Raw genomic sequence first — 22451 nt, forward strand, 5'->3', positions numbered from 1 at the left:
CATCTTAGAAATTGGGATAAGATAGGAACAAGGACAACACAGACACTAAAAGCAAGCAGGAGAAATGTTCATTCTGAGTGTTGAATAAATAAATCATTTATACTTTTGTTTATCGATCTTGACTTCATTTTTTTATGTTGACTGCATATATATTATGGAAGAACCCCCACTCTTTCATTATACCATTTTTGGCCAACTGTGACCCAAATCAGTTGATCTAAGTGAGTGACATAGTTTCTTTCCAATTGCTTAAGCAAAATTACCTAGTGGGCTATTCATGAACGTCAATGTTTTTCTAGACATACAAAAAACCTAAGGTCATTTTTACATGTTTTTTTTCTATAAATTAATCTTAAATAACTTTCATGCCAAATACAAGAACTTGATCACTCAAATGATGTTTAAAGCAAAAGCAAACACCAAGACAGATTCAGAAGAGAATTGCAATAACAGTTAATGTGTTAATACCAATGTTATGTGACAATATTGGTTTCATTTACCTAATTTGTCATCTTCATTCATGTTCTTTTTCTCGCCATTAGTTCTGTAAAGAGGACAAAGATAATAATGTGGTTATCTGTCAAACTGGTGAAGGTGAGGTGAAAGAGAATACAGTGGCAAGAGAGAACTGTAGTGAGGTCTACATGTAGAGGTGTGACCATATAGAAAATTCATGATACAATACGTATCGCGATATCCTGGAAAGATACGATTCGATTCAATTTGATTCACATCTAAATATGCTATCTTTAGTTTAGTTATTTTCTCTAAAAATGTATATTTGATATCAAGTAACTGTGTACATGTTAAAACGATTCATATCATGATACCAAAAATAATAATGATATATTTAGTGTCCGATAAAGTATCACGATTATCGATACTATGATACATTGTCACAGTCCTATCTAAGAGGTTTCCCAGTTGTATCCTAACTTCACTTTGTATTGCCCATGACCATATTTTGCCTTCAGTGAAACCAATTGTGCTAAAATGTCTGGATTAAAGTTAAATGTCACAATAATAATTCATAATGTGACATGAACAGAAATGTTGGACCGCATCGCTCATTACACCTATGACAAGTTTCAACTGATTTCAAAACATGGTTTTGATTAACAATGGGTGCTCTTTTTGTTCCCGGGGGTGGCTTTTGAAACGATTTAAGTGATAATTTCTAGCTTCCAGCATGCTTCCCTTTCTACACTGTGACAACATGTAACATGAAAAGATACGGACAAGCTAACTAAAGGCCTTTTTGCATCTCTATGAAAAATGGTCACTTACAAACGATTACTTTAATTGGTACATAATTTGTTGTGATTTAGAATAACTTTATGTTTCATCTCTAAGTAAAACTTGAATTAAAATGATGAATTAAAACAGGAATCATGCCATGAAAAAAAAGTACTTTGTCATGGCATAACCCATGTCAGAAAATAATGAAATATTGTCGATCTGGGGAAACACAGCATCAGTGAAACACATGAAACATGAACAGAGTGAATTTCTATAGGTTATTGTTTCACATATATACATATTTCTTATATAAAAATCACAGGTGTACAATTCAAATCGACAGCATGTACATCATTCCAGAAAGGTATCACACAAACAATCTGTTGGTGAAAAGGAAACAAATAATTACTGAATTGTTTGTGAGGGATTTCCTGCATCAGCTTTTAAAATATGGAACCATAAAAGGCAATGTGTCATGAACTAAAAAATAAGTGTTGTCAAATAAAATCTTCTGATCATATTCTAGGCAAACAGCTAACTGACACAGTAAATTTAAACCACTTGATGCATATTCTAAATACATAGATTGAAAGTGAAAATGAATATATAACTATTATTACTTGATTTATCAGTTAAGATATTGAATATGTACTTAAACCTAACAGAGTACCTTTCATATGACAACGGTGTAGATATGCATACAATGCAAATATACTTCAAGTTTAAAAGTTTAAAGATGTTCAAACAAGGGCAACACTTAAAGCACCAATAGCAAAACAACAACAAAACTGATCCCACCATCTCACATCTCACTTAACAGCTACGTAGGGATTTATAAAAGCAGTATAACTAAACATGGTCATCTTGATGTATCATGGAAGGGGTGCATATCGTGTTTGGATGAAAGAAACACTGTCGGTACACAAGTGTGAATGCTATGGGTAAAGGTGAAGGCTGTACCAGTTAACTGTCTCCAAGTGTAATCATAATGTGTACCACTCATATTACGCATACGACATGTACTCTCTGTTAAAGATCACACAGACATAAATCAGTTTATTGGCATTGTTATAAATTGACCCCCATCATTAAAACTACTCATTAACTTAAATCAACCTTTTTGACAACAGCACATATTTCACTCCAACAAACAAATTTTCAACCAATCAGAGGGGCAAATCTCCATGACATAAGGTGCCTATGAGGGGTGCTGTAGAATTCATGTACATTTCTGGGGCTAAACTGTCTTGTTTACAGGTTTGTCTTAACCTGAAATTGTGACAATTTTTGTGAAAAAATGAAAGTTTTACGTTTTCACAGTCTACTGTCATTTAATCTTTTCACCTGCTTTGCTTAGGTTCTCAGTTACAACTTGTTTTCATAGACGATTCTGCCAAAATCGCTATGTAGTCATAACAGTTCCCTGTTGGGTAGGTCTGGCTTTTGTTCCCCAATTTAATTGGGTGTTAGCTTATCAGGTTTACAAGTAGAGGACCGACTGGTATCTACATGCTTGTGAGTGGATGTTAACCATGTGAATGAAGCAAGAAATTTATTGCACAATATTGTCAATATATCTTGCTTCTATGGAAGAAATTATGTTACTAGTTGTGTCATGCAAAATCCTTTTGGCCAGGATTCAGATACATATTTAACAACGAGTTGAAAGTGTTTTTTTTTTCAAAACAAACCATAATCTATTTGACTCTCAAACTGACTTTTGTCATGATGTCCAGTCACCAACTTATGCCAGTCTGAGAATAAATGCTATTCAGGTTTGTTTTCACTGAATTACAAAATCAAAAATACTTTCTACGAGGAGTAAAACATGTATTTAATTGATGGTCAATAGGATTTTGGATGATAGCTTATAACATGTTGTGTCACACAAAATCCTCTTGGCCATCAATCATTTAATGCAGTAAGTACCTTTGATTTTCTAACTGGATGACTACAAATCTCAATAGCTTTTTCTATTTTGGTAGCGAGGTAGGGGTTTATAATAAGGTTTATTCTCCACTAAACTTGCTCATTAACATTATCTGACGTCTTTGTACAGTTATAAGGATATTTAATATTTATAAGAATATTTAAAAAATCTTTAAATTTTGTTGACATTGGAGCTACAACAAAGGTGGGTATAGATAAAAACATATCACAGTCACTTTGCAGGAGGCGCATAAGATCCTACACAATGCTGTTAAGTGATTTTTCTTTTGTCTTCTGCAGTCAGTACATGTTTTGTTGATCAATATTTCTATTTACAACTGTTTGAAATGTTCTAATTTCTAACAAAAATTTATGTGTAACCCTGAACATAACATTTTGTGTTGCATTTGTTTTTTTGACACCAACTCTTACGTCTTAAAGTATATCCGATATACGTTTCACACTTTCCACTGCTCATAAAATTCCTCTTAACAAAAGGACAATTGATTCTGAAGCTCTTGGTAAGTCAAAACAACAGCTACATGTCCAAAGACACATTTACTTCACCTTATTACGAAAGAACAATCATGCTAACATCATTTGTCACTTTAGATTTTGACCAGCAACATTAATAAAATCCCCCCAGCATAAATCCCCTTGATTGACATTTCCAGGTGAAAAGACAACGTGAAATACCCCTCTAAGACCTTGAGCTCAAAATTTTATGTGACTGCCCTGAATAACTGCAATGAAATGGATTATAAAATTAAGTTAAAGGTCACATGCAATGTAAACACAACTTTGCAGATTCTGGTACCTTTCAGTATGCACTTACCAAAACAAATCATAAAAAGTGCCAATTCAACCTATAAAGTTGAAAAAAAAACGCGATGAAATAAAAGAATGTGAAATCAGAGTTCAAATGTTTAACTAAATTTCCCCCAGCGCTGGGGGGAAAACTGGTTTCAACATCTGTGCTGCGCTGCGTCCACAACGCATGCACAGTGAATAGGTTCATGGAGCTTGAAACAGTATGCATGCCCAGAGTCTGAGGTCGTGAGCAGTAGTCTAATCTTGGTTGTGTACACAAACAAGTAAATAATGTACTGGTTACGTAAAAAAACTTGTTGATTGTGGTAAGCAGTCTCTGTCACAGAGAAAGCTCAGTGTCTGGTTTATTCACGCCTATGTGTCTGCCTCCCTGTCTGCTAGAGACAACATGCAGTACACAGCTTCAATCATTGACCATGTGCAATTTGAACTTAACACCTATCTGACTATACGACATAAAGAAAATAAGTTGATTTATGACTCCTGCACCCAAGTTTCGTCTCTGCCACATTATATAATTAGGCACGTGTGATACACATGATATGTTTTTATGTCTGTGGGTCGCAAACAAACTACATTCATTTTTTTCGGATGATTGGATCTGACGGAAACTGGTGCAAACTCTTGTCAGTTTCAAGTCCTGCTTTGTACTTGGACGAATGACAGATTCCAGCCACGCAGTAGTTTACCATCTCTACTGACATGATTTTTAATTGGATCGAGCGCAAATTCAGAGAACATGTATTTTCAAAACCCAACATCTCTATATACATTCTTCATGGATACCGACTTCTTTTAGTGTATATGATTTTGTTTGACAACAGTATATGACTCCATAGTGAAACGACGCATCAAGTACACAAAAAGAAATTGTTATCCATAAAGAATCTTACTTTCTTGTGACTCGCCATACTTCTAAAATGCCCATCAAACAGATCACTTTTGGCACACACGATGAACCCTCAGCAGTTCAGCAAATGAAACAGCCAAACGGAAGCCGTTGTTACATTTCAGTGCACATCCACCCGCTATGACTGGGTTCGGTCTCCCGAGGGCTTCGTTTGGGGGAAGTAAGCCCAAATACAAAATATTACACTTTTGAATCATGATTGTACACTTATAATTTTGTTTATTTGTTTTTTAAAAGCAGCAATGTATATTATGTATCATGAATAAGTGATAAATGTGTTTCAATAATGTTTGATTTTTTGGTTGCATGTGACCTTTAACCAGATACGTTACAACCAGGTATAAAACCATTTTCAACCAAAAAACTTTTACACCTGCCCAACTCGAGTTTTTGGATAATAACATTTCCTCAGACATATACTACCGACAGAAAATAAGGGAACCAAGAAATTGAATGTAGATGACTTTGACTGTGACAGGGTCATGGCGTATCTCCCAAACGCAACATCCAATGACAATGGAATTTCGCATAATGCATGCCCATGTGCTACACGTGCATACAGAAGTTAACTCCTGTAAATGTACTGGAGAAGTCGCAATCACTAATGCAATAGAGATTGACACTTACTGACAGAAATGCCTCCGAGGCAGTATCTCGGTGAAGCAACAAAATGGAGAATTGTGGGGATGATAGAGGGGGGGGACATCATTATGTGAAGTTGCCCGGCAGATGGGTAAATCAAAAAGTGTAATTTCACACCTGTGGGATAAGTACCGTCAAACGGGTGGGGTTGCAATGAGACCTGGGCGTGGTAGACCAAAATCAACGACACCACGACAGGATCGTCTCATTATGTTAATTGCTCTACGCGATAGGTTTAAATCGGCTCCTGCCATCAATAGAGAATTCCGCACACTCACTGGAAGACGCATTTCAACCTTGACCGTTAAAAACTGACTCTATCAAGCTCGTCTGAAAGCAAGACGGCCTTTTAAGGGTGTCACCCTTTCAGCTCACCATAAGCGCCAAAGATTGGCATGGGCTAGGCAGCATCAGGGACAGGCTATGCGCCACTGGCGTTACACCATGTTCTCTGATGAGTCAAGGTTTTGCCTACGATTCACAGATGGCAGAAAACGTTGTTGGCGTCGGAGCGGGGAGCGATATGCCAGAGCAGCAATTCTTGACCATGATCGATATGGAGGTTGTAGTGTCATGGTTTGTGGTGGGATTACACATGACAGACGATCAGATTTGGTCATCATTAACGGAGCCATGACTGGTCAGCGATACGTTGACCAAATATTGCGTCCTGTTGTGGCACTATTGGCTAGAGTTATCGGCCGAAATTTTGTATTCCAAGATGATAATGCCAGACCACATCGGCCCCGAATTGTCTCCGCTTATCTCCGGAAGAAGGTATCCAGACATTGGACTGGCCCTCTAAGTGCCCAGACCTGTCCCCAATTCAACATCTCTGGGACGTTCTTGGTCGAAGGGTGTACGCCAGGGACCCAGGACCCGCCAACCTGGCCCAGCTTGGTGCAGCTCTCCAAGAGGAATGGCGGGCAATACCACGGGCAACCATCCAGAAATTGATTAACAGCATGCCATCAAGGTGCCGTGAATGTGTTGTCCAACATGGTGGACACACCAGATATTGAACTTGACGCCTAAAATTGATTTAGTGGATATTTAAAGCAGTTTCAAATTCGCTATTATTTCATTAGTTCCCTTATTTCTTGTCGGTAGTATAGTTATAGTAACACATAGTAATGGTAAGAAAAGAAACATGACATATGTGGTTTTAATTTTAACATATTTTTTTTATGGAGTTAGGGCTGGTTGAATCAAATGAGCTTCTATCAATCTGGCAGAACTAGATAAACATTATATTGTATTATTATGATGGGGAAATTCAGTGTGCCTGCAGAGAAAGAAGAAAGCCAAATCATCTAGGGTTTTTAGAAAAATAGTAAGAATAAGGCAAACCAAATATAGGATTCCTGTTGCTATGTTGTCAAGATCAAAGTTGAAAAGATGAAGGCTTATTGATAAAGAATACTCTGCAGACAGAAAAAGTAATGTTAGGAAAGCATTGCTTTCTACCTATTTGTTTTTTGGTTTGATGTTGGTGTTTTATATGTTAGAAATGCCTTTGTTTAAACCAGATAGGTTACCATATTCAATAGCAATGTTGATCATGCAAGGGCATTAGTTTCAAATGATATGCATTGAAATGTTAAGAAAGTTATGATACCAAAAGACTGTGATTTTAATTAAATGTTTGTTTCTTTGCTTGGTCTTCATAAATGGGGATTTACTCTTACCAGATACGTTACCTTTTCATATTCATTTGCATGGGTGAACAATATCTACAAACTGCACTTATTTTGTTCATGACAATATTCATGTTACTAAAAACTCTGCTGCACTTCAAATTGTTCTGTGTAATTTTCAGTTTTGGACTAAACATTAATTTCAGACATGACTAGTGTTAACATAAACTCTTTTTGTGTACTTGGAACAGTGAGAACATATTGTTTTATAATATCAAGCTAGATCTTAACTTAAATTGTTAGGCATACAAACTACAGCATACAGTTCTAAAGAAAACATAACCACTTTTTTCACATTTTCAAGAAGCTGTTTCAAAATCACCTGGTAATGTATCTAGTTGGTCTCAAATGGGAGACGACACTTTGAAACTGCATGAGACATGCACAGTGTCTTTCACTCAGTATTTCCTTGGAAATATTGAAAAAACAGTAACATAGGAAAAAAAGTAGTACCTGATAATGAAGGTTAAATGATGTTACTTAATCAATTTTTGCCCAAAATTTATGTTTTATGTGCTATTTTGCAAACCACATGAGCACAACACATAAAATTTGATACATGCAGAAGTTGCGGAGTCATAGACAAAAAATGTTGTTTTAAATATGGTTGCCATGACATCCATTTATAAAGGGAATTCACATACCATGGCTATGATCATTAAAAGTTTTACATCTTGAAATGCCAAAGCTAAATTAATGTACAGGTATCTGACAACACACCCAAGTAAGGGCTCACTTGATTTTCACTTCAGCATATTCACATAAGGGACCATTGATAATTTAAGGATACGGTGAGTGTGTGTGTGATGATGATTTTTATGGAGAAACATAATGTACAACATCCATGATGACCGCCATGGAACAAGTGTACAAAATTGATGAGCCACCCCTCATCTCTCCAAAACAAAATGAGTGACCCCTCTCCTAAAATCATCATCATCCACATAGTGATTAAGTATTGGAAGTAACCCATTCATATGAAACTTGTCTTTTACTTACGCAATTTTCTCAGTGTCATCACCTGCAATCATAACAATGGTCATGAGAAATGTTAGGCTCTTGTACACAACAAATTGTGAAAGAAATAGTTATGTAAGTAGGATCTCAAATTTTGTGTTCATGAAAATAATATCCATGTGAAATTATGGCTTAACAATGAAGTGTTTTGTCTGCATCTTGATGAGCTGAATTTGTTGCATGTTAGTTCATTCATTTCCCAATAAATCTGAACTCAGCCAAACACACGAAAGTGATCTAATGTCCTTGAATCCCAAAGTTGTGTTGAGGGAATTCTCTTTTTGCTGGGTCATAAACAGCATTTCCCGGCAAAATTTATACATATTCCTTGTCCATGCGACCCATATGCCTGGAATGCACGATGTTAAGGCAGCTGACTAGACATCTTTTGACAGGGGATGATGTTGAATATTACATCATTTTAATGTCTTTAGGGCAAAGTTACTAATTCATTGCTCAACCCTTTAATTTAGGAATGATAAAGGAATTACCCAGGTACAGAAGCTCATCATCATTTCAATTGAATGACATTATAATAAATGATATGTTGGTCGGAGAAGTCAGTTTTACAACACTTTGAATAGGATCTTTCCATAATGAAAATATCAACATGCTGCTGGCACAAACACACAGAAAGGGTCAATGCCCATAATGCAAGAGTTGTACTTTTCACATTTATTTTGATGTCTCTTTGAATCACTGGAAGCGTAAGATATTGAAGGAATATGATACAGATATATGAGGAAAGATTGAAAGTATTATGCAAAAAAAACCATTCCTATTTATGGACAGTCAATGGATAAACACTCATAAAAACCTTTCCTTATGATGGAAAAGTAATAAATCACTATTAAATGAAAGAATTACCTGTTGTCTTTCTCTTGTAGCGCATGAAAAGAACAGCAACCAGTGCCAGCAACAAAAGTGCAGCAATGCTACCCCCAGCAGCTCCACCTATCAAGGCAGCTGACGATCCTGTGTGTATTTGTAAATATATGAAGTTGAAGTTTATTTGAACCAGCATCTTTGAAACTATCTATGAAATATATACTTGTTCCTATTTTGACTTATGTATCTAACAATCAACTAGACTTAAATTTGCCAATAAGGATTATGGCGGTATTTGGAAAATCTCTCATGGAGTAATACCTGCTAAATTTTGCTGAAATACATAGACATGCTAGGCCTGTGGAACCAAAATGATTTCTTCACTATCGTTGGAAATACTTGCCAAATTCAGTGAAATTTAGAACCACTCACTCACTGTACGTCTGAGAGGTACCACAAGAGAAAGAGCTCATGATATCTCTGAGATGTGAAAACATTGTGTCAGAAAATATGAGCACCTTAGAATACAACACCACAACTTCCCATGAGGGAGTTAGGGTTACCCTGCCCTGCCCTGCCCTGCCCTGCCCTGCCCTGCCCTGCCCTGCCCTGCCCTGCCCTGCCCTGCCCTGCTCCTAACCTTCACCCAAACCCAAACCTAAACCCTAATCATCTACAATTATGTATTATGATGTGTTTTCAAAATTTGTGGTGCTGTATTCTAAAGGTAGGCCGCAAAATATGACACCAAGAAAATTCCAGTAATGAATAAATTCTGTGGAGCTGTTCATTTATCACCATATACAGACTGGGATATTTAAACTTGGAACACTGTCAACAATAATGACAAATCTTTCTGCTTCACATGATTCCCTTTTTCCTGCAGCTTGTTTCTGATCATACAGGTTTAGCATGAATTAAAATTTCATGCATTGCCTTCATTCCTAGGGGTCTGTTGTCTTTCTTCCTAGTGGTCATGAAGGTAATCTTCCCTAACAGATGCATTGGGAAACCTAATAATTTTTTCCTAGGGAACCTTACAAAGTGTATTCTGGTATGGGAGAGCTTTTATCTGAAGTTTTACAGGTAGTATTCCAAAAATAATTATCACTGTTGATAATGTTCCAAAATTCTTATGAATACACAACCTCTAACACTAGTTGTTGGTTTGCTGCATCCAAGATATGCTTGGTTAGTTCATTGTCCCATAAAACACAGACCTTTTCTGGGCTTGTAAACCTCCGATGATGTCACTGTTGTCTGGTTAGGTTCCCCTTTCAATAAGTAAACATCTACCCTTAGTTTTACAGGCTTTCCCGATGAAATCCCATGGATTTTCTCACAGAATTACTGGGGATTTTCTGAGGAATAATCCTTAACTGTAAATTATTTACCCTGGTACAGAATTATTTTGAAGTTTGATATACCTTTGTCTGAATAACTCATTGAATATAATTGTAAAAATATTTCATTTTTTAAAACTTCCAATATATAGAAAAGATGCCTAGTTTAGAACTTGCAACCCTTTGCTTTTTACTTTGTCATTTGTATCCACTAGGTTTTGATCCAGCTTAGGAGTGAAAGGTAGGATAGTGCATGCTTATTGTTCAAGATGTCTCATCGATGACTTTTGAATCTTGGCCAGGAACTCTTGCAGTGCTCTAATAGCCACCCTATACATACCTTAACAAAATGCAACTCTAAGACATGTAGCTCTGAAAGCCTTGAAGCTGTAGGAAAGCAGTCTTCAATGACAGATTGAGTGAATAATTTCACCACAGGTTCAAAAGGATGACCATATATTCTAATAACACTACTGATAAATTCCTTTTGATAGTTATGGGTTGTCTCATTCAACAGACTGTAACATTTGTAACAACCAGATCCTTCTCAATATGAAACTCTTGCTTAGTAAGGACAAAGGCCACAGCCAAGTCATATGCTATGTCAAAGACGGAGATCTTACCTAAGAAATAACTGGCACTCGTTATTGCAGGAATTTGTTCCACTAAAATCCACATGAGTCAAATATTGAAGATCTGATTAACTGCATAACTGATGACTAAACTTTTTGTGAAAATCTTCCTGGCGGAATGCGTGGCTGTACAGTTTCTATACGGAAAGTGGAGTTCAAGGTTGCATACCAGCAAATTTAAACTTGTGTCTCCAAGAGTCTGATTGTTGGAACAGGTAGATGTGCATGCTGCAGGTCCCATATTGAATGCTATTTTGAGATCATTTACCATATGTTCCAGATGGACTCCATTAAAAACTTGGGAGTCTTTTCAGGTACTCCTAATTTTGGATCTTATTATCAATAATCATTCTGTTGAATCTTCAGTCTAAATAAAGTTAGTTCCATTACTTTTTGTCACACTCGACTACTGAGTCTAAAAAAAGAATAATAGGAGGTCTCATCAGGTAACCTTTGAGACTGACCAATCAGAACATAGCTTACCAAATCATGAAAGTGGACATTTGCACATATCTTTTCAACTTTCATCTCGATAAGGTTTGTACCCGAATGATTCCAAATGCTATTTTCCATACGATCGCTACTGGGTAATGCACATGGAGCACGCTACAATCATGTCAACAGTGCATAAACATTCACTGAAACTAGCCTTTTTGTCACTGTTCAAGGATGTCATCTTGCAGAAATACTAGCTAATGGTAACCATGTCATAGAAAGCCTTGAGCATATATAGTGCAGATCAAATACCTGTGTTTTCTGAGGAGTTGACAAATTTCTTAAGTCTCACCAAACCCAAAAATGTCGCCTTCATCTGATTGGTCAAATCCATTCAGGCTTCTCGCGTTTGACTGATGGTCATAGGTTGCTCAAAGGTTACCTGACGCAACCTCCTACTAGGTTTTGTTAGACTCAGTAGTTGAATGTGGTTGAATCTTCTGCACATGATCATTGTCTATAGCCTATACACACAAAGTACGCAGTCTAGACTTCCAGTTGTCTGACTTTCATTTTTGTGGATGTCATGATGGCTGAGCGGGCTAGGCGACCGACTTTGTGTGCTGGCGACTAGGTGCCTGACTCTGAGGGTGCGGATTCGAATCCCGGATGGGACTCAGCCAAAGAAGTACTAGAATTTGTACTTTACTAAGAAAGTGAAATCCCAAATATGACATATGTTACCCTCAATAACCACCAAAAAAGCCAAACCTCAGCAAAATAACTTTTGATAATTTTGTTCAGAAAATTTTAAATACATGTGTACACATGTGCCACTGGAATAATCTTTTAGACTTTTACGTTCTTCAGTTAACTCCTGTGAATAGTGCTTGGGAGACCATGAAGGAAAAAGATATTACAAGATTATTTAAGCTGAACCTGTGGATTCAGGAACAAGTTTCAGGTCAAATGGCAATGAGGTGCTAGAGGGACGTATTAACCATAGAAGCATAGACATCACATGAATTATTTTCCTGTGAGTCATTTCCTCTGAGCAATATATATATGTGCTTAATCGTGCTTAACTGTTTCAATATTTTCAAAGAGATCCATATAACATGATGTCATATATCAGTAAGATCCATTGATTGTGACATCACATATATTAACCTCAGCAGAAACTACTAATGGACATCAGGTATTATGGTACACTTTAGTACAACAAATGATTGCAAAACAGGATTAACTTACCAGTAGCTTTCACCTCTTTTCTAGTCAGTTCTCGCACACTGTTTGTAGACAAACTTCTTCCATTGACGTTCTCTGCAGTCACTCTGACATAATAAACAGTCTGTGGCTGGAGACCTGTGATATTTGTCTGGTATTCCTCCATTTCATTCTCTACATACTTTCCAGCTTCTTTCCAAGATGCATCATCTGTGCTGTATTCTATGATGAATGTTTGAGTATCACCGCCATTAAAGCCTTTGATCCAAGACACTTGAAGGGAAGATGGACCAAGAGGAATGACTGTGACATTTGTTGGTGGACTTGGTCGACCTACATTTCATGGAAATTAATGACCTTGGCTTATATTTCTAAACATATAAGATATAAGGTATTTTCAGCAATGTTTTTTTTCTGACAAGGTAAGGCCTTTTTCTTAATTATCTGGTTTATGGATTTTGAAAAAAAATGGTAGGTCAGTAAACAGGAAAAAAAACACAAAGGAAAAAAAGGGAATATGGAGATGTTATTTGCATGCTTGAATATATTGTGGCATTATGAGTGATTTTCTTTTGTAAAATATGAAATAGTTTCAGAGAATATTTGAAAGGTATAATTTACTATTTTTTATTTTCACTTTGATTTTTATCAGATTGATGCCATATAATGGCAAAAAACTTGCAAAAACAACTTTTCCCCCCACTTACTTCACATTTCTGGTCGATGGATCCGTAAACCAAGTAATAAGAAAAAGGCCTAAGATATTCATCTATTGTGACAATGCTAAAGAAACAAAAGATGCAATCTTAGCATGTCCTAAAACATGGGTCCTAAAAACACAATTCTCTTTCAATGTGAAAAATTTGCGAGAGCTTTTGAACATAGTAATATCATACATTTTTGAGTGAATGACTTGAATTTGATCTTCATGAGTGGAGCACAAAAACATTATCTTTTCTAATTTCATGCTACGATTGATTGTGTATTCTTTACTGTTTTTCAGCAAACTCAATTATTGACTTGCAGTCGGTGGGCAAATTGGGATTAAGCAGACAAAAAATAAACAAAATCAAAGTGTAGGTGATGATCATATTGTTATGTAAATTAGGGAAGGTAATGCACATGTGCTGGTTGTGCTAAATGTAGCACAGGCAATGAAATGGCTGCTGCAGATTAAGCTGGAGATCCCATAAAACAGCACCTCTGAAAAGGGAATTGCAGGTATTCGTATGTAATATTGCAGTTAAATTGAGACTAATCTTACAAATTAAGCAGTTCTTACTGCAAGCAGCAGATGACAATCTGGGGAAGACCCCCTTGTGGAGATGCAACTACAATATTTACAGTGCAACAAAAAGGTAAAAGCCAACAAATCCAAACCTAAACAGCTGATGAACTTAACCCACTGGATTCATATATACCGTGTATACCCGCGCATAATGCGACCCTGTGTATAATGCAACCCCCATCTACACCCGTTCAAAATCGAGGATAAATCATATACCCTCGGGTACAAATGTTGAGGCGATGTTTCATATATGCCTGTTAGAGATATTGAGGATAGAAAGTGACTGTGTAATAAAACGAGTTAATAATTTGGTATCAAACGAGTGAAAGCGAGTTTAGCATTCTGTTTATTACTCTGGAAACAAATTGATAGAAACTGCCTACAGTGTGATGACTCTCAAACAAATTTTCCCTGAGTTAAGAAAGATCTAACAGCATAACTGTAACCATTATGACATCACATGTCACTCATATGATATATAACTTGATTCCTCATAACAAACTGAAAAACAAATTGTCTGTGTCAACAGTGCAAACTGTCTGTGAAAGGTATACACTGATTGGGTATAAGAAATCAGTACTGCCACCCGCTTCAGCATCAATCATCTAATCACGTCCCTTGTTAAGAGCCTCCCACTCCCTCATCTCACTGTTGTTTTGCATGCACATGCTATCTGTCTTGTAGCTTCCTTCACCTAAAGAAGGAGTAGGAATAAACTCTGAAATGTCATATTTATTACTCTCCCGTTGAAGATACTGCAGTGTAATATTTTTACGTGAATATTACACTAGTGTAATACCGCTTGAACGGTTCTAAGTTGTGGCATCACAATGCTAATGTAGCTGTTGCAATTTTACTAGACCTTGCTTGACTTGCGGAAAGCTGAGAGGCCTCACACTGTAGGCAATTTCGCCACAGTTTCTGTCAAGTTTTGTTGGCGAGTAATAAACAGAATACTAAACTCGCTTCCGTGAAATACCATTCTTATTAAACTCACTCGTTTGATACCTAATCATTAACTCGTTTCATAAAAATGGTATTACAAGGAAGGTCGTTTAGTATCCTCTATATCACAGAAGCTGAGATCAATACATATTCATGTTTTACCAGTGCAAACAGTCTTTATGGAAACTGTGAAAACAGTAACAGAGCAAAAGCTAACAAAACAAATTATCTATATTCCCCATCCTTTGTCAGGGTAGCATACATACACAAAATTCAGATTAGGAAAACGATCATTGTCTCTCAGTTTTCCCACTAGAATTTTGACTGGGATTCAACTTAGGGAGACATTAGGGGCCATTTATCACCTTGTCTTTACAAGGACAAAGAATGTCTGACACAATTGCCAGAGTACATGTGCTGTTATGCCTTACTACCACTCATATTTACCATACACCTCAATCAATCCTAACTGCACTACACAAAAGTTATATCATTTGACAGATCGTAGACTTGGTTTGCCTATCTTGAAGAGTATAAGATGTGTAATTAACATGGTTTTACTAATGTAAGAATCTACAGCATTAGATGAGAAATTCTTCTCATATTTCACCTTTCACACTTATTTTGATGGGAGTAGACCAAGTTGGAAACATTACTAGTCTTCTTGGTGTTGTACATGTGAAAATAAACAGATTGGATTTCTTCACAATTTACCAGCCTCAGATCACAAGAGGTATCAGACAAAGAGGGTACTCATGTCACTATTAACTATGGCTCCTGTCATAAGAATGAAGATTTTATGGATATCAACTTCTTTATATGAGAACACAATGTTTCGGAGTTAATGCTTACTCCTTCATCAGGTGAATGAGAATGGGGTACAGAGCTATATTTATATGCACAGGTAAAACAATAACAAAGTAACAAGTGGAATGATTTAATGTACCTGTACATATAAATATGGCTCTGTACCCCATTCTCAATCACCTGATGAAGGAGTAAGCATTAACTCCGTAGCGTTGTGTTCTCATATAAAGAAGTTGATATCCATAAAATCTTCATTCTTATGCATTTCACTTCTAAATGCCCTTCAAAGACTTGGCTCCTGTCATGTTCCAATGACACACTGGGGAAGATTATAGGTAACAGAGATCTCAGAATCAACTGGCCCTTTTCGTTCTCCTGATTCCAAGATATGTGAATCCAACTGCTGAGCTTATACATCAGGTGTGCAAGAAGATGATGTTTTAAAGTTATGTTCTAAGGTTTCCTGAATTTACCAACAAACCTGGACTCCAAATCAAGGGATTCTAGATGGAGTAAGCAATGTTTTGATGCTCCACTTCAGTCTTGACTCCCACCAGTCTCTCATCTGTTGCTCAACTTAATGTTAAGAAAACATAATATCTTCTAGATGCCTATCTATATGTCACAGACCGCATTTTTTATATTGCAACAACACCCATCACAAATTAATAATTTTGTCCCTAACAGCTTGCCATACAGTTGCGCTGGTTGCCAGCAGGTGCATCCAGGGCTCTGGCACATGCTGCTCCTGCAGTGTGTGCACTGAGGTGCTATAAAAACTGCATGTGCCATGTGCCTGGCACACACCATGCTGGCAGTGGCAGCTCAATTACGTCGGGTAATTTCACTAATTACAGGTATGCAAGTTTGTTTGAATTGTTTATTTTAAAACGGTTTCTTGTTGGCAAGTATTTAAATAATTGTATTTAATGATAGGTTAGAAACCATTAGTATTCATAATTACTTATATCTAATAATGGTTTAGTAATAGGTAATTTCTACAATTGTTTTTATATTTCATGTAAATGTCGCAATAGTTTATAAAATGTCACTAATGGTGGACACACCATGCTGGCAGTGACAGCTCAATTACGTTGGGTAATTTCACTAATTACAGGTATGTTCATGGCGCATGTTTTGGCAAGTGACGGTAAATAAAGGCATCAAACACCAGCCCAGTGGCCCGGTTATAGAAAACCTGCGACATACATGTTCCAATACATTCATCATTAGTTTGACTGATCTTCATCTGGTCCATCTCCATTATTACCACGATGATATTAAGAGGCCACTCAAGACATTAACTTACAAGTTTGTAGCTACTACTGACCCAGTTATGGAGGTCCACAGACTGCATGGCTTACATTGGTCACAAGGACAGAAGATCTACTGAGGAAGAGCACATTACAGCTGATTACAGGTGATAACAGCACTACACAGTATGGACTTTGAGGTTTAAAAGATATATTCAAGTTAAAATTGTGGATCAGAATCAGGTTTCAGGAAATAAGGCAATCAAGTGTTACAGACGTATTTACAAGAAACCATTATCCATTACTAACCATCATCTTGTATGTGCATCCTTGTCAGTAGATGATAAACTATGACAAAAAAAACCTTTAAAAACACTCATCAACCCTCTTAAATACTGTTCCTTGTGTAAATTAGCTCACATAGACAAGTTTTTGTCTGGTGTCAGTCGTGATGACCAGTCTGCCTCGGCTAAGCATGATTCGGGCCCGCCATCATGACATCAAACGTGGTAAAGTTTGATGGGCTTTTGGATAAACAGATGGAAAAAAATATGTGAATGAAAATTAACTATGGAGATAAAGATGGAGATAAAGAAAGGGTCAGACCCAGTATATGGTATTGAGAAAGGTCTCCAGTCCCATGAAAATGCCATAAGTGATCTCAAAACAAGCATGAAGGAGACAGAAAATGCTCTTAGGAGACTGCCAAGTGTAATCAAAGATGGCTGGAAACATGCTATTCATGCCAAAGAAACTTTTTCTTACAGGTGAAGATGTAGTGAAAAAAATCTGAGATTTTCTGAAGATTTCCTTGATGTTACCAGAAAACACAGTCAATGAAGATGTCTCGTCCAGACAGAAACATGGTGCAGGTTCCTACCCCTATCTTTGTCATAGGTCACATGCAACACAATACACAACTTTGCATCCATGTAAACCTCAACACGATCAAGGCCTGATGTGGCATTGTTGATGAGTCTCTGGAACGTCGCTGGAGCATTCTTCAGACCAAATGGCACTACCTTGTATTGATACAGCCCATCTGGTGTAGTGAATGCTGATATTTTCTTTGCACGGTCTGAAAGTGGAATCTGCCAGAAGCCCTTCAGTAACTCAAACTTACTTATATACTTGGCTTGACCAACGTGATCAATGCAATCGTCCACTCTCGGAATAGGATACGAATCAGTTCTTAAGAGTGCATTGACAGCTTTCATGTCAGCACAGCAGCGCCAACCACCTCCACTCTTCGGTACAAGAACACATGGTGAACTCCATGGACTGTCACTGGGTTCAGTAACATCATTGTCCAGCATGTATTTCACCTTTTTCCGCAGAATTTCATGTTTCACTGGATTCATCCGATAAATGTGTTGTTTTACTGGCACAGCATCACCTACATCTATATCATGGCTAACAACATCAGTTCGACCAGGCACATCAGGAAATAAGTGAGAGAACTCATGAATCAAATCTAACATCTGAACTTTCTGTTCAGGGGATAAATGTTATAGTTTCTTATCAAGGTGAGCTAACACACAAGAATTTCTCAACTTTGGTGAAACATTATCACTAAGATCATCAAACTTCACATTGCTAACACAATCATCAATGTTGTCAACATTTTCACAATTGTCTTTATTACAATCAGCAACTGGGGAGAGTGTGGCAATACAATTGACATGTTTGGTTTCTAACCTGTCATGATATTTCTTAATCATGTTCACATGACACAATCTCTTTTGTTTATGACGACCAGGCATCAGGACGACATAGTCTGTGTCGCTAACCTTTTCGTCAACAACATATGGACCTTGATATCTTGCTCTCAGTGGCTGACCAGCAATGGGAAGCAAAACTAACACTTTCTCACCACAAGTGAAATTTCTCTCTTTTGACTTTTTGTCATAGTTTAGCTTCATTTTTTCTTGTGAAACTTTCAAGTTCTGTCTGGCCAGCTCACATGCTTTTAATGGTCTGTCTCTAAATGTAGACACATAGTCGAAGAGATTGATCTCAGGTCTGTCATTGAGGCATTGTTCTTTTAAGTGTTTTAGTGGCCCATGCACATTGTGACCAAATACAAGTTCAAAGGGGCTAAACCCTAAACTTTCCTGAACTGACTCTCTGACAGCAAACGACAACAAATGCACACCCTCATCCCAATCTTTCTCTGTCTCAAAACAATAAGTCTTGATCATATTCTTTAAAGTTTGATGAAATCTCTCTAAAGCTCCCTGTGACTCTGGATGATAAGCACTAGAATTAATTTGCTTAATACCTAACTGGTACATAGCTTGTTGAAACACCTTACACATAAAATTTGAGCCCTGATCAGACTGAACAACATCTGGCAAACCAACTAAGGTGAAAAACGTGATCAAAGCCTTGACAATCACAGGAGCATCAATCCTACGAAGCGGAATTGCTACAGGAAATCTGGTAGAAGCACACATGATAGTGAGCAAATACTGATTACCAGACTTAGTCTTAGGTAGTGGTCCAACACAATCAATAATAACTCTACTGAAAGGTTCCTCAAAAGCTGGTATAGGTTTCAAGGGAGCGGCAGGAATTTTCTGATTTGGCTTTCCAACAATTTGGCATGCATGACAGGTTTTACAAAATTCAGCCACATCTCCTCTCAGACTGGGCCAAAAGAAATGTGCCAAAATTTTCTCACAAGTTTTGTTTACACCCAAATGACCTGCCATGGGACTTTCATGTGCCAGTGAAAGTACATGTTTTCGAAATAATTTCGGTACCACAATTTGATGGTACAATTTCCATTCATCCTCCGCAGGAACATCCGGCGACCTATATTTCCTCATCAGAACACCATCCTAGTAATAACAAACTGGAACCTTGCTAACCTCCTCAAAAGAAACAGCCTTACTAGCCAACTTCTGCACTTCAACATCCTCACCCTGTGAACTAATAAGCTGCTCTCTGGAAAGAATGTGTTCACCACCTGTTAAACTATCTGACTTATCAAGAAGTCCTGAAGAGCTACTACTCTTTGAAGATAAGTCATCCATCTCCAACTCACAAAATGAATGTACATGACAAATCATAAAAGGTATCATTCTGCAAAGAAGTCTTGGAAGAAATGCCTTTTGACATTGAACGAGTCACTGCACAAGAGGGAAAAATACCCGGAAATTCATCCTCCAACTTTTCTGTACTATCTGAACTCTCCGGCAAAACAGTGACAATTGGATCAGCGCTAACTTTAGCCCCCATAAGATCATTACCAATCAACAAATTGACACCTGGAACTGGGAGAGAGTCAAGAACACCAACTTTCACCTCACCTGAAATCAGATTTGAAGTCAAATTCACAAAATGGAGAGGAGCAGAAGAATTGCCACCTATACCCTGAAGCAAAACATCTGAGTTAGCCGAAGACGCATCAGAAAAAGGCAAAATATCCTTCAAACTCAGATTGAAGAGCTCCAAAGGTAATAAAGGGTCGTGGGGTAGAATTATCTCCCATAAGTGACACAGAACCCTTATACACAAAGGTCAAAAACTCCTTCCAAACTACAGAATTGGAGACTTACTCTCACAGTCAAAAGCTCTCCTCAGAACCACCTGTAAAGAAAGGCTTAGGTGCAATGGACACAAAAGCATTTGGGGAACCTGTAGCCTGATTTTTAAACTGGAGTTTGTAACATGCAGACACCAAATGACCTGGCATCTTACAATATGCACAAACAAGATCAGAACCACTGGTAGTCTTAGGGTTAGACTGAAAAGAATGTGACTGCTTGCCACTAGAATTTGAACCTGTTCTAACACCACTGTATACGTAACCTGCATGTCCTGAAGTCTTCACTGGGGAAAAGCTCTTTAGGCCAGAAAACTTTGTATTACCCGGAGACCTAAAAGAACTCTTGTGAGTAAAACAATAATCATCTGCTAACATTCCTGCCTTATGTAAGTCATCAACCTTTTGTTCATCCAAATAAGTCTTAAGGTCAGCATGAAGACACTGCTTGAAATCTTCCATCAACACTAACTATCTCAAACCATCAAAATCTGTGACTTCCTTAGACCCACACCACCTATCAAACAATGTTTACTTTTCTCTAGCAAACTCTACAAAAGTCTCATTGTCCCTTTTGTGAGCATTTCTGAATTTTTGACGATAAGCCTCAGGTATTAACTTATCAACTTTCAAAAGTGTACTCTTCACAAGATCATAATCTGAGCTTTGCTGTACTGACAAGCCTGAATAAGCATCCTGAGCTTTACCCTTCAAAACAGTTTGCAGTAACATAGTCCATGACTCCTAGGAGACTTGAGATTTTTAACAACTTTCTCAAAATGTAGAAAATACTTGTCTACTTCTTTCTCATTAAAAGGGGGTACAAGCCTAGCATGTCTTGCAATGTCAAATGAGGAAGAATATAAGGACTGAGATGGGTTTTCAAGTTTTTTCAGCTTAATTTCTCTGTCAAATGCTAATGTTTTCAGTTCTATTTCTCTGCTATTTCTTTCTCCATTTCACTTTTTCAATTCCGACTCTTTTTTTTTGCTAATTCCAACCTTTTCAATTCTAATTTTTTCATTTCCAACAGGTCTGAACATTCCTCTGGCACCATTTCCAAAACATCATCTTCAAAAACTCCCTCATCAATGTAATGATTCAACACAATTTTCAAAATCTGAAATTTCCTCATAGCAGGTTTGGCATAAAGTTTGAGATGTGAAGAAATTTGCAATAAATCTGATTTCCTCAACTGACTAATTGTTTCAGGGTCAGGGGACAATACAAACTTCTCAAGTTCAAACACCTGGTTCCTCAATTAACTTGTTGCAAATTTCCAGAAATTTGGAATATATTACACAAAAAGGTCTCAAATGTCAAATGAATTCAAATGAGCCCCCAATTTTGTTACGGTTAAGAATTTACCGTGACAAACGATGTAAGAAATCCCCTTGTGAACCAGCAAAACAGAACAAAGACAAGTCACAACCGTTCAAATTCTGTACTATTATTATGCAATGTCAGCAAGGTGTACAAAGTCACAAGTCAATATAACAATGCTGATTACAAATACAATTGAAGAGAGACAAAATCTAAGTCAGTGGGTCACAAGATACAATATATCAAACTCATCAAAGTCTTGGTGTGAGAGAGAACAGCTATGCAAAATGTCAACACAGTGATTGGTATGACAGCAGATAATGTAGGTCATGCGTTGACGGGTTTTGATGATCAAGCGTGACAGTGATGTAACTCTAGCAAATATGAACGAGTGTGTGTGTCACCCTCCACACGGCAACCAGACTTCATATATATTTACTAGGTCATTTAAAATTGAAAGTGAACAAGATCTCCCTAAAATCAACATATCAAAATTCAGTGGTAAAGCAGTGGAATGTCCGCGCTTCATCAAGCAATTTTATGCACATGTGCATT

At 37.2% G+C, this 22451-nt stretch overlaps 1 protein-coding gene across 1 annotated transcript in view; it reads right to left on the minus strand.

Moving 5' to 3' along the window:
* Positions 1 to 22451, minus strand: part of LOC137287108 (contactin-2-like) — a 349511-nt gene that overhangs the window by 23271 nt on the left and 303789 nt on the right. Inside the window, exons 11-14 of the mRNA XM_067819247.1 lie at positions 12755 to 13063; positions 9133 to 9240; positions 8248 to 8269; positions 501 to 544 (exon numbers count right to left, since the gene is read on the minus strand). Coding sequence (XP_067675348.1) covers positions 501 to 544; positions 8248 to 8269; positions 9133 to 9240; positions 12755 to 13063 — 483 coding nt within the window. The remainder of the gene's footprint in view (positions 1 to 500; positions 545 to 8247; positions 8270 to 9132; positions 9241 to 12754; positions 13064 to 22451) is intronic.

The sequence above is a fragment of the Haliotis asinina genome, chromosome 1 (assembly GCF_037392515.1).
Source record: "Haliotis asinina isolate JCU_RB_2024 chromosome 1, JCU_Hal_asi_v2, whole genome shotgun sequence".
Classification (NCBI taxonomy): domain Eukaryota; kingdom Metazoa; phylum Mollusca; class Gastropoda; order Lepetellida; family Haliotidae; genus Haliotis; species Haliotis asinina.